A 13958-nucleotide genomic window follows, 5' to 3' on the forward strand; every position below is an offset into this window, starting at 1 on the left:
TTTTTTTTTTTTTTTTTTTTGCTACCAGGTATCAAACTCAGGACCTTGTGCTTGCAAGACAAGTACATAGTGCCACTGAGCTAAATTCCAGGCCATACTGGAATATTCATATTGGCTATTATTGTACAAATGTAAAAAGTCCTTAAAGTGCACATACAGGAATATTTACATTGGCTGTTATTGTACAATTGTATTATGGATTATTTGTCTTTTGATTTCTACTTCCAAATTTTCATTATATTAATTATTTTTGGTATTGGGGATTGATGGATCTCATGCTTGCCAGGCAGCTGCTGTGCTATAATATTAATATCTATAAGAAAATTACCAAGGAATAACTATTTCACATTGCTGCTTTTTTCCTTCTATATTGTAAGACCTCCTGTATGACCTAAAATTTCAGTGTTGTCCTAGTAACTTTAGGCCTGCCTTCAGGGTCCCAGATGCTTAACCATAACTTCCCTTTTGTCATCTGATAAGCCCCCCATCCCCAAAGAAGTACTTCCAACCAGTTAGTTGCCCTTAAACTACTTGGTCCTCAACCTAATAGGGGTTACCCACCTATCAGCCTGTGAAACTAGTGAAACAAGACACTTGGATTCTCACATGGGAACCAGGGGACCTTATCCTCTTGTTATTTCAGAGCCTGATTCTCACAGCCCCTGCTGCTTTATTCTGCCCCCAAGGCGAACCATTCTGCAGCATGTGGTGACCTTCACCCTTTGGGATGTGAGTATATGGGACTAATGTTTTTTTTGAGACAGAGTCTTGCTATGTAGTTTAGACTGGACTTGAACTCACTATGTAGCCCAGGCTGGCCTCAAACTCAGAGCAATCCTCCTGCCTCAGCCTCTTGAGTGCTAGGATTACAGCTTGCGCCATAGTGCCTGGTATAAGTGGTTGTCATCAGTCTCATTTGTTCTATATGTATCATGTATCAAGATTTTATATAATATACAATGTTAGTAACAAAATAATATTTCTAGGTGAGACAAAGTGGTTAAATTGAGACGATTATATATTGTCATTGTAAAAAGAGGAGAGTGAATGTAGCCCCTCTCCCCTTGTTAGGGCTTGACCCCACAGCCTCATACATGCTAGGCAAGAGCTCCAACACTGAGATGCATCCTTAGTCTTTATTAAATTTTATTTTGAGACATAGTCTAAGTTGCTCAGGCTGGCTTTGAGCTTGTGATCCTCCTGCCTCAAACCTCCTGAGTAGCTGGTGTTATAGGTATGTGTTACCATGCCCAGCCTGTAACTCATTCCAAAGATCATTCAATGCAGGTGTTTTTTGAAAATTAGGAAAAATTTGAAGAATGTTTTCTTATTATGCTAATGTGCACGTGTGTAGATAGTTACACATATACATAATACACGTACAGAATGAAAAATTCTGGGTCCACCTTCAAGAACTTCCAATCACGAAAGCAAACTTCCTCGCAGTCAAAGCACTGATTTTTTTTTTTCAGGAAGGATTCTCATAGGCCTGAGGCTTAGAAAAAGAAAAGCTCTAAGGTTTCGTTCTTTTAAATAACTGGGTCCAGATCGACAGAGACTTTCCTCTCAGTCCTGAGGAAGCGAGCCTGCCTTGGTTTGGGCATCTGCGCATGCGCACTCCAGGCACATTCGGCCCCGCCCTGAAAGCAGCGACCGGGGGTCGGGCGGGGCTGCGGTCCTCCTGGGACCTTGGCGCCTTTTCTTCCAGGTTTTAGTGACCGTGGGCTTTTGTTTGCCACAGGGGACTACGGTCTTGGATGGTCTGGCGTGGACTACATTTCCCATAAGCAACCGAGGTGACGTCCACCTCTGGCCCTGTTTTCGATATCTGGGTCCTACCTGAGGTAGAAGTCGCCGTGGGTTGCTGCGGAAGAGACTCCGTGGGCCCAGACGCAGCGTCTGCGGGGGGCCCAGCGTGGCGGTGAGAGCGGGTGGCGGGAGCAGATGTGGCAGCAACTGGCCGGGAGGGTGGTGGCATCTGTGGGAGACTGCGGGGTGGACTGGGCTGCGCACCTAGCAGTGGATATCCTGTGAGAACGAGCTATGTGTGGCTGGCCCTGTGTGACGGAGACACAGGGCGTGTGTCCTTCACGTGTGCGTGCTTTGGGTCAGTGGTGTAGTAAGCGTCTCCGTGCCCCGCATCTTCAGGTTCCCTGCTGCTTCCTGTGTCCTTGCAGCCACTGTGACTGACTGCTGCAGAAAAGTGGTCCTGAGTGGGGAGTCAGAAATTGAGTCCTGAATAACATTTTCGAAGCAGAAAGATACAGACGTGCTGCTAGGGTGGGAATTGTAGATGAGGAATTGCCTTGAGACAGGGTCCTAGGAAAGACATAGAATTAGGAACAGGATTTCTACCTGGGAGTTCTCTGCGGTACAAATTTGTGTTTAAGAACTGAGCGTTCTCTGAGTTCTGACCCCAAGAACTGCTGTGAACTGTGCTACAGATTCCACCATCCACCACCACCAACACCTCTTCACACCCCTGCTTCCCCGCCCTGGGGATTGAACCTAGGACCTTCCGACGCAGCTACATCCCCAACTCTATATTTTGAAGCAGGGTATGGATAAATTGCCTGGTCTGGGCTCGAGACACAATGTCCTCCTACCTCGGCCTCCCAGAGTGCTGGGAATACAGTTGTGTATCACAGTACCAGCTCCACCGGGCTGTAAACAAGGGGAACAGCTGTGAAAGATAGTAAATGTTCAGCACTGTGGCTACCTGGATCATTGTTTCTGTAGATCAGAAGCAAGGAAAGAATGAAGTTAATTATATCGTGCTTTTGCAATAGAATGCAGTAGTGGCCCAATTGTTACAGGAGTTCTTAATCAGATATTCTTTGTATTTATTGGTGTACAAGGGACACAACTCCTTTGAAATTATGGGATAACTACTGTTTGTATTTGTAAATTTGTATTTTTCAAGGGTATACATAACCTAAAAGATTTAATCCTAGAGTTTAAAAAAATTTGGAATCAAAGATTATATCTTTGGGGCAGTTTTACACAAATTTAGCCAACATCATGGGAATAGTTAAGTAAATCACATCACATTAATTGAATACAATATTTTTCAGATAATAAAATTTCTGTTTATATGAACTAATCATTTATAAATAGCCTTGATCTGTGTTAAATAGTCTTCATACTGTGGATAAGTACTGTACTCAAGAAAATTTTAAATGATGTATGCCGCTCAAGTTTAAAAATAGAATTTTAAAAAAATCTTCAGAAAATACTAATTCCAAAATAACATTTTAATTAGTTATGCAGAAAAAAATGGAAGGGGGATATATCACATTTATTGAGCATTTTCTTTGTTCACAAAACTTTTCTCCCTATTTGTCATGCACATTCCTACCTACAAAGTCCTTTTCCCTCTAATGGGAAGATCTTTGTAGGGCATTGTATCTAATTCTGTCAGGGCTGTATAGCTAAAGGATATTCAACAACTGGTGCATGTTACTTTCAGTCACATTTACTTTTCAGGCAGATCTAGTATTTACAGATTTTTTTAAATGATGAAAAATTGGCCTTTTCTAATGATATCTATAAATAATTTTAATACTTCCAAATATCTTTATGTTATATTTTTGTGATGGAATTAGTATAATCTCATTGCAAAAGAACTTCATACCCAAAGGAATTGGTGAAGAAAGTAAGGATAACCATTAACCTCCCTGCCTAGAGATAATGGCTTTTAACTCTTTTTATGTATGTTCTTAATTTTTATGGGTTTGTATATATCCATATACTTTTGTTTTCGGCCCCAGGCATACATCATTTCTCCTCTAGTCCTTAAAACACTAATTGTAGAAGAACCTTTTAAAAAATAAAATCAAAACAAAAACACTGTTAATAGCTGAACATATAACCTTCCAAACTTTTTTGTTTACTGATTTCAGTTGTCTGCCGGCTACTCATTTTCTCTTTGATATATTCATGTATTTCACAACAATAATTATGTTGGTCAACCTAGTTTTTAAAAATTAACTATCTAGAATATTTTCCATGTTTTTAAATTGTATTCCAAGCCTCACATTTTACATCTACTTTGTATTCTAATACAATAATAGTATGTCATATATTTAAGTAGTAGTCTTTGCTACCTTCGTAATACCAAATTCCACCTTTTCTTTTAACCAACTCCACCCAATTCCAAAGCCTTACAGGAGGTTCTAATTGGGATGATTGAGGGCTCTTTTCAGTGTTGGAAGGTAAGAATTGAAGGAAAAGGATCTGTTTAGCAGAGAACTGTGCTGCCTAATCTCGAGTCTATACATTTGATTTACCAAGATCACACAGTGGCCAAAAACTCATTAATGGGTCAGGTAACATTCTGTCTTCAGTGCAGAAATACCTGTCTTCTGTGACTTTTCAAAGGAAATTTTTGTGATTTGGACTTACTTAGGACTCTTCTCGGCCAATGGAAGAACGTAGCAGCAATATTAAGTAAATTAATTCTGTCAGGAGCACTAAAGCAAAAATGATCTCAAGGTCTCTTTCTTTTCTCAGCTCCAACTTTCTAGATCTGTGTGTTTTTGCTAAAGGAATCCTGAAGACTTACCCACTCTTGCAGGTCTAAACCATGGCCCATGTAAGTTTATGTTTCTCTCCTTGTTGAAATTTTTGTGTTTTTAGGTTATGCAAATATTGTAATTAATTTTCCTGAAGTTTCGCAGTAGGAGAAATTTCCCATCAAATAACCAACAGAGGCATCTAGAAGCATCTAGCTCTTATTCATCCACTGAGCTGATTCCAGGTTACCCAACATTCTCCCTGTAGGGCCCACTGTAAATTTACTAGTTGGTGTAGGGAAGTAGAGTGCTTGCCTAGCATGCAGAAAACCCTAAGTTCCATTCCCAGCACTGACAATAAATAAATAAATAAATAAGCTTACTAATGTTCCTGTAATTAGTGAGGAAATTATTCATCATGTCTTAAGTGCCCATTCATTTATCATGGACAATGAAGGATTTCAGTTTTTTGAAGTAAAGATTCATACCTTCTGGGTCAAGTCTGGTTTGGTGGGTTAGAGACAGTTGTTGTGTTTGTCCACAACAAAATGTAAAATGTCACAGACTTGAGATTGCCAGATAAGGAAGAAATTTGCTATTGAGTGACCAAATGTCATTGTAGAGTAAGAGCCCATACTTTGTGTGGATTAGTAGATGATTGGCACCTGCAAACATGGAAGTTGTGGATCTTGGTAGGAAATCCCTGAGATAAGTATCAAGACTACAGTATTCTTTTTTTTTTTTTTGGTACTGGGGTTTGATCACAGGGCCTTGTGCTTGTGAGGCAGGTAGTGGTACCACCAAGCTAAATCCCTGGCCTTACAGTGTTCTATTTTTAAGTGGAACTTAAAACGTGGGTAAAACCTGGGTAATCCTTCCTCCATATTATTTTTTTCCTTTTGTGGGTACCAAAAATTGAACTTAGGACCTTGTGTATGCAAGTCAGGTGTGGTGCCACTTAGCTATATCTCTGGCCATTTTCCTAGGTATTCTTTAACTCAATGTATTTTTTTATCTATAACTGTAAAGAAAATTAATGACCGTTTTTTGATAATGGAATCTGCTATGCTGTCTAGACTTGACTCAAATTCCTGAGTTCAAGGGATCCTCCAGCCTCAGCCTCCCAAGTGGCTAGCACTAGGGGCATGTATCACCAAACACACCTGGTATAAGGTGAAGCTCAATGGCTTAAGATAGTCAACATTTATCTCATAGTTTTTGCTGACCAGACATCTAGAGTGGCTTACTTTGCCTCCTGACTCTGGGTCTCTTATGAGGTAATCAAAGTATTGGTCAGGGCTGAATTTATGCTCAACTTAGGTGGATATGTTGCTAAGCTCATTCAAGTTGTTGTTAACAGTTTCTTCTAGGCTGTTGGTATGAGGATCTCAGGTCCTCATAAGCTATTAAGTGGAGGCCATTCTTGGTTTACTGTTGTGAGGTCCTGTCAGTGCAACAATTTAAAACCTGGTAGCTGCTGGCTTTACCAGTGAGCAAATGAGACATCAAGAGAAGGAAAGCAATAAAGAATTTACAGATTTTTGTAACCCTTATCAAATGTAACATCTTATAATTTAATTATTTATTAAAAATAAATTACTTGGTTCAGCCTACATACAATAGAATAGGATTCCAAAAGAACATAATATTGACACATGGGATCATCGATAACTTATGTAAAAGCTGTCTACCACACTCAGCTAGACCAGGTGTTCAATGAAAGATGGTAGATGAGCACAAAAAAGAATGTCATTATATCGAGTATATGAAACACAGAGTCCTAAAATTAAGGAAGACCTCACAAATGCTGTACATCGTAATAAAATAAATGATTAAATTTGATATATCCATACAATACAATCTCATGTAACAAAAAAAGAAAAGCATATAGACTTAACAAAACAAGAAAAATGCTGATGGTAATATCTGATATAATGTATTTAAAATCATGAGAATTCTTAACTATGAAATTCTTATTTTCCTTCTTTTTTTTTTTTTTTTTTTTTTTTTTTTTTTTTGGTACCAGGGATCGAACTCAGGACCTTGTGCTTGCAACACAGGCACCGGCAACACTGAACTAAATCTCTGGCCCTTGAAATCCTTATTTTCTAAAATTGAGAATTCTGAAAATTTTTTATCTTCTCTTGAAAGCAAAAAATTTCCCTAGCAACTCATTTACTTCAAAATATATGGATTATTGGCATAAAAACAGACACGAGGACCAATGTAACAGAATAAATAAGGCAAAAACAACCCAAAGCACATTCAACTATTTGGTCTTTGACAAAGGGGCTGCAAACATATACTAGACAGCCTCTTTAATAAATAGTGGTAGGAAAACTGTCACCTATATACAGTAAGAGATAGATAATAGGAAATAGGGAGATAGACCTTTCTCAAATGGGAATGGAATTAAGAGATGGAGGGAGGGAAGGGGAAGGAGATGGAAAAAGGAACTAAGATATATTATGGCCGGGCGTGGTGGTGCACACCTGTAATCCCAGCGCTTGGGAGGCTGAGGCAGGAGGGTTGCTGTGAGTTCGAGACCAGCCTGGGCTACATAGTGAGTTCCAGGTCAGTCTCAACTACATAGTGAAACTCTGTCTCAAAAAACAAGACAAAACAAAGACATATTATGTACATGTACCAACTCCCCACAAGGAATGTAAATATGTACTGAAAACATGTACTAATAAAAAATAGATTAAAAAAATAAAAATATAGGTGAATATATAGCTCAGGATAAAGTTCTTGCCTTGCATGCTCAAGTTCCTAGGTTCAATCCCCAGCACCCAAAAATCAAACATAGGTGCTGGGGATGTGGCTAAGCAGCACAGCGCCTACCTGGCAAGTGTGAGGCTTTGAATTCAATACCTCGTACCAAAAAAACAAAAGCAAAAACAAAATTTTATGTGGCAGGCACTAATCAGACATTTTGCTTATATTTACTATTTAATAGACAAACATTATCTATTCCAAGATGCTTTAGATATTTAATAATATGCCATTTAGTTTTGTTTAAAAATATTCTACATTTTCTGAAGGTTTTGTTTTTGTTTTTGTTTTTTTTTTTGTACTGGAGATCAAACTCTGGACCCTGAACTTGGGAGGCACGTGGCAGAACCACTGAGCTAAATCCTCGGCCCTATTCTACATTTTCTTTTCACCCTCCCATATTATAGATTTGTAGCTGATAGGCTTGTTACAGTGCTCTCTTCATATAATTCATTCTACATATCCTTTCTGTCCATCTTTAAAACATTTCTTTAATTTTTCTAGTAATGTATGGGTTTGCCATTCCAGGAAGCAGTGACATTCAGGGATGTGGCCATAGACTTCTCTCAGCAGGAGTGGGAGTATCTCAGCACTTTTCAGAAGACTTTGTACCAGAATGTGATGATGGAGAACTATGGTAATTTGATTTCACTAGGTATGTTTTCTGCCTCAAATAATTTAGGATAATTTAGAATCTTATCTTTAGGATATGCATTTGTTCTACTCTGATTTTCAAGACTAGCCTCTTAAGAAACTAAATACTTCCCCTTTTCTCAAATAAGAACTCAATTTTCTCAAATTGAACTTTGAACTTTGTTAGTATAAAGATTACAACTCCATTATAAATGTATTCATCTTCCCTTTCAGTTACAGTCATCCTTTCTCTGGTCTCACTTAGAGTTGCCTTTAAATAAGAGCTAAATTAGGATTTTGTGGCATATGTCATACAACCATTGCTAAAGGAGCCAGGTTTCCTATTTATTATGCTCAGAATTAGTGTACCTACTACATTATCTAATCCATTTGCAGGGAAAACAGCTTGACAGAGTGTCCTAGATGGTTGTAATTATTAAAAGAAGCTCTTCAATTTTATATAGTAATGGCCTGAATAAATGGAATTCATTTAAATCTGAAGCAAACACATTTTATTTCCTAAGACATATTTTTCCTGATTTATTGAAAGTTGTAATTTGTGAACATTACATTTATAAAGGTAATGTTGTAAGCACTTTAAATACATCACACACAGAGAGATCAACTGATTTAATTCTTTTAATCCAATAACCCTATTTTTATCCCCATTTTCCGATGAAATACTAAGGCAAAGTGGGTATAAAAGACTTGCCCAAGATTCCACACAGCTAGAAGGTAGCAAAGTCAGGGATTGAAAACAGGCATTAGGGTCTGTATTTCAGTTACATGCTCTCGAGTTATATGTGTGCTCTCAAGAACAAGAGAATACCAGTGTGTAAATTATGTTTGAAAAAACCTTACCCTATATAACTGATTTCTTATTTTTTAATTTCCTCAAAATTTTATTTAACATCATTTTGACCATTAATTTATTACAATTTTAAGCAGACTACTTTTCTATATCATGTGGCATTTTTTTCCTTTGTAAACAGGCCATTCTATTTCTAAGCCAGATGTAATCACATTATTAGAGCAAGGAAAAGAACCCTGGATGGTTGGGAGGGAAGAAACAAGAAAATTGGGTGAAGGTAAGTAAGAGTGAATCTGGCTGTAGAACTACCTGTATAGCAACAGCTCACCTTGTCAAGGAAGAGCCACATACTTGGAATGTTGTTTGGAAGTCTCCATTCATAGTACAAAAAGGCTTATGATCTGGAGCAGAGACAGTACTGTGCATGAGCTAATCAATGTGTTTTATCCTCACCCCTCGTATTTGGGAAGCTTTCAGCCATTATTTCTTCAATTAAGTTCTCTGTCCCTTTCTTTTCTTTCTAGAATATATATATTCATATCTGCTTGATGATATCTGTGAGTCTATTAGATTCTCTTCTTTTTAAAAGGTTTTTTTCTCCTTTTATTTGATTTCAAATTGCCTGTCTTAAAGTTTGCTAATTCTTCTGCCTAATGCAATCTGCTGCTGAATCCTTCTATACATGATCTTAGCCACAAGACTGAGAAGTGATTGTTGAATCCTTCCAGTGAATTTTTAAATTAATTTATTGTTTTTCTTTTCCAGCTCTAAAATTTCTGGTTGGTTCTTGTATTGAAGTTTCTCTTTGTTGATATTCTCATTTTGGTCATGGCATTGTTTTGATAATTTCATTTGATTGTTTATGATCTCCTTTAGATCACTGGAGTTTTTGTTTTGTTTTGCCATGTCAAAGACAGAACCCAGGGTCTTGTACATTATAGGCAATAACTCTACTATTGAGACACATTCCTAACCTTCATTGAGCCCTTTAAGACACTTATTTTAAATTCTTTCTCAGGAAGATCATAGATCTTTGCACATCTGAAGTTTTATTGTGGCCCTTTGGTTGGCCTTGTTTCTCTGTTCCTTTTTATGTCTTTTGATCTTTTGTTTATATTTGAGGTTTTGAAAAAATAACCACCTTTTCTCCCTGCCTTTAAGGACTAGCTTTTATGCAAGGGAAAATCTTCATTGGTCAACCTAGCTAGGTGTTCTGGGAAAATTCAGACTTTGAAAATGCATTTTCTTTTGTACTGTACATATACCCTTTTATAGTATATATAGCTGCTTTTGGCTGCTTTAGATTATATTTTTTTCTTAGAAGCTTTTGCTTTCTATTGTATTGCTCTGCCTAATCTCTTTCTCCCCATGGAACATCCATGTGGAAGTGCAGATTCTTTGCCATTCTAATATGGAACAGTGCTTACCACTTTTCTATGACTTTCAACCTGGCATTCGAGCTATCATGTTATTCCTGTCAGTTGCCTTAAGCCAAGTGAGGCAGAAACAAGTCCCCATGGTAGCTCCCGGTGAAGTCAGGTAAAGAGCCAGGAATTAGGAGGCAGTATTCTCCAGAATGCACCACATTACGTTAGACTTAGAAGAGAGCAGGGCAAGAAAACTCTAATAACCTCTTACCATTCTTAGCTATGTCTTCTTTTGTTTATGTACTCAACATTGTGCTGTGGCTCAACTAATTTATAGCATTCTCATAAAGATACCTGGGTTTATTATTTCTGTAATTCAGTATCTCTGGTGGGGAAACTGAGAGTTGGATCTTTTTATTCCACTATTTTCCAAACAGTTTGCACTTTGTTTTAGTTCTCATTCCCCTTTCCTACTTTATATTGGAACATTTGAAATTTTTATTATTCATTTTAATTTACCTTTTGTAATGTATCTCTTTAAATTTCTTTTAGTAGGTATTGTTAAACATCCAAATATCTAACCTTTCATAATCTACCTAGAGTTAATATTGTATTGTGTTTTTAAGATGAAGAAACCGTGCATCCTTTTTTGTAGTACAGGGGATTGAACGCAGGGACTTGTGCATGCTAGGAAAGTGCTCTACCACCTAGCTATATACCCAGACTACCATGCTTCCTTAATACCCTTTATACCTATCTTTCCTTTTGCAATTATCATGTACATTACATCTACATACATTTTTTTTGTTTTTGAGACAGGGTCTCACTATGTACTTGAGACTGACCTGGAACTCAGTACTAGCCCAGGCTGGCCTCGAACTCACAGCAATCCTCCTGCCTCAGCCTCCCGAGTGCTGGGATTACAGGCATGTGCCATCACACCTGGCTACATCTACATACATTGTAAACACCACTAGACAATATAACAAGTTTTGCTTTTTAATAGTCATACTTAGCTCAGAGAATTTAAGAGTGAAATAAATGTTCTTATTCATGTAAATATTTCTCTGTTTTGATATTTTTTTATTCCTGAAGTAATTTGGAATAATTTCTTTAGTATCATTTCCATTAGTCTAAATAACTTGCTTTTAATTTATTTGTTTATATTAAGTATTAAAGCCAGGCGTGGTGGTTCATGCCTATAATCCTAGCACTTGGGAGGCTGAGGCAGGAGAATCGCTGTGAGTTCAAGACCAGCCTGGTCTACATAATGGGTTCCAGGTCAGTCTCAACTACATAGTGAGACACTGTCTCAAAAAACCTAAAAGAAAAATTATATTAAGTATTAAAACTAATAGAGGAAAGACTAGTTTTTTGTTTTGTTTTGTTTTTTGAGACAAGGTATCACTATGTAGTTGAGACTGACCTGGAACTCACTATGTAGCCCAGGCTGGTGTCGAACTCAACAGTAATTCTCCTGCCTCAGCCTCCCAAGTGCTGGGATTACAGGTGTGTGCCACCACGCCCAGCTTAAGAAAGACTACTTTTAATCACTGTAGCTAAGTGTGGTAAATGAAAATTATAGCAACATTGTCAATAACAGTTCCAAATTGCTTTGTTGATTTTAGTGTTCTTTTAAGTATTCATCTCTAATTGACAAATTTAGCATTTAAATCTATAAAATATTTATTTTTTGATAACCAGAAAAACAAAATTGTTTTATTTCTTTTAGATTTGGAGTCAAGGTATGAAAAAGTCAGCTATGGAAAAGTGCACATTTTTAGAAAACATTCATCTGTTACTCTACATCAAAGAATTAACCACAGAGAGAAATCCTTTGAATGTGACAGATGTGGGAAGGCCTTTACTCGTCACACAGACCTTATAGTACATCAGAGAATTCATACTGGTGAGAAACCCTATGAATGTAAACAATGTGGAAAAGCCTTTAATCGTGCATCCAACCTGCTACAGCATCAGAAAATTCACACTGGTGAAAAACCTTATAAATGTGAGGAATGTGGGATGACCTTTAGTCGTAATATAGATCTTAGAGTTCATCAGAGAATTCATACTGGTGAGAAACCCTATCAATGTAAAGAGTGTGGAAAGGCCTTTAGTCGTGCCTCATACCTAACTCAACATAGAAAAGTTCATACTGGTGAGAAATCCTATGTATGCCATGAATGTGGGAAGGCCTTTAGTAAAGGTGGAAAACTTAAAATACATCAAAGAATTCATACTGGTGAGAAACCCTATGAATGTAAGGCATGTGGAAAGACCTTTAGTCAGGCCTCTCACCTTGTGCAGCATGACAGAATTCATACTGGTGAAAAACCCTATGAATGCCATGAATGTGGAATGACCTTTAGTCGTGGAATAGATCTTAGAGTACATCATAGAATTCATACGGGTGAGAAACCTTGTAAATGTAAAGAATGTGGGAAAGCCTTTAGTTGTACCTCAAATCTTGTTCAACATGAGAGAATTCATACTGGCAAGAAGCCTTATGAGTGTGAAGAATGTGGAATGACTTTTAGTCGTATTTATCAACTCATTCCTCATCAGAGAATGCACACTGGTGTGAAACCCTTTGAATGTAAAGAATGTGGGAAGGCCTTCAGTCGTGCCTCAGCACTTATTCAACATGAGAGAATGCATACTGGTGAGAAGCCCTATAAATGTAAAGAATGTGGAAAGGCCTTTATTCATGGTGGTAGCCTTAAGATACACCAGAAAATTCACACTGGTGAAAAACCCTATATGTGTAAAGAATGTGGGAAGGCCTTTGGTCGTACCTCAGATCTTGTTAGGCATGAAAGAATCCATACTGGTGAAAAACCCTATAAATGTCAGGAATGTTGGAGGGCCTTTGGTCATATTGAAAGCCTTCGAATGCATCACAGACTTCATACTGGTGAGAAACCCTATGAATGTAAGGAATGTGGAAAGGCTTTTAAGAGTAGCCATCAACTTACTGTACATAAAAGAATCCACACTGGTGAAAAACCCTATGAATGTAAGGAATGTGGGAAGACCTTTAGTGTATATACACGACTTACTCGACATCAGAGTATTCACAGTGGTGAGAAGCCTTTTCAGTGTAACAAATGTGGGAAATTCTTTAGGCTTAATTCAAGTCTTAAAGTACATCAAAGAATTCATACTAGGGAAAAACTTTACCAATGAAAAAGATTTGGAAAGTTCCACATATAATAGGTAATATACAGCTCATTGATGTATTTATAACATTGGTAAAGAATTTGAATGTGATGCTTTTAAATATGGTTCAGTTCTTATAAGACATTAGTTTACATTGTAAAAACTCCACAGATTATACATTATATTTAGAGTTGTTATGATTCAAATATTCATATTCAGATATTTCTAATGTATTTTTATGTAATGTAAGAAAACCTTCATTCTTTTTGATCATTGATTATCAGTATATTCACATTTGAGGAAGATTCAGAGAATGTAGGGATGTCTTTGTTTTTTATATTTTTATTTATGAAAGCTTTCTGGGCCTGTTAATTATATTGAATGTGAGCAAATTCATACGACTGAAAATTCCTATTGACTTAACAAATACAGAAAAATAATGTGCTTGCCATTCTATGTTTAGCATGTATATGACATTAGGCAAGATAGTTATCCTTCTGGGAGTTTTTCTGCAAATGATGATAACTTTACCTACATTATAGTGCTGATACAGAAATGTGGAAAATTTGGAACCCTTTCTCACATGTCATTTCTATTCAATAAGTGTTATATTGCTATTAACAAATTATGAGTCTATAATTTTAGAAAAGCTTCTTGTAATTGCTTATATTTTTGAATTTTAAATTATTTCTGATT

The 13958-nt window shown here is 37.1% G+C and overlaps 1 protein-coding gene across 2 annotated transcripts in view; it reads left to right on the forward strand.

Annotated features, from left to right (window-relative positions):
• LOC104867511 (zinc finger protein 573) overlaps positions 1 to 13463 on the forward strand; it is a 71996-nt gene extending 58533 nt beyond the window's left edge. Inside the window, exons 1-3 of one of the 2 annotated variants that reach the window (XM_033765750.1) lie at positions 7642 to 7944; positions 8915 to 9010; positions 11833 to 13463. In XM_033765750.1, coding sequence (XP_033621641.1) covers positions 7800 to 7944; positions 8915 to 9010; positions 11833 to 13289 — 1698 coding nt within the window. In that variant the 5' untranslated portion in view covers positions 7642 to 7799 and the 3' untranslated portion in view covers positions 13290 to 13463. Of the gene's footprint in view, positions 1 to 7641; positions 7945 to 8914; positions 9011 to 11832 lie in introns of those variants that run through there. The other variant, XM_019208622.2, reaches the window with a different exon arrangement.
• Positions 13464 to 13958: the final 495 nt, after the last annotated feature.

The sequence above is a fragment of the Fukomys damarensis genome, unplaced genomic scaffold, assembly GCF_012274545.1.
Source record: "Fukomys damarensis isolate Sample0158 unplaced genomic scaffold, DMR_v1.0_HiC HiC_scaffold_19, whole genome shotgun sequence".
NCBI classification, from domain to species: Eukaryota; Metazoa; Chordata; class Mammalia; order Rodentia; family Bathyergidae; genus Fukomys; species Fukomys damarensis.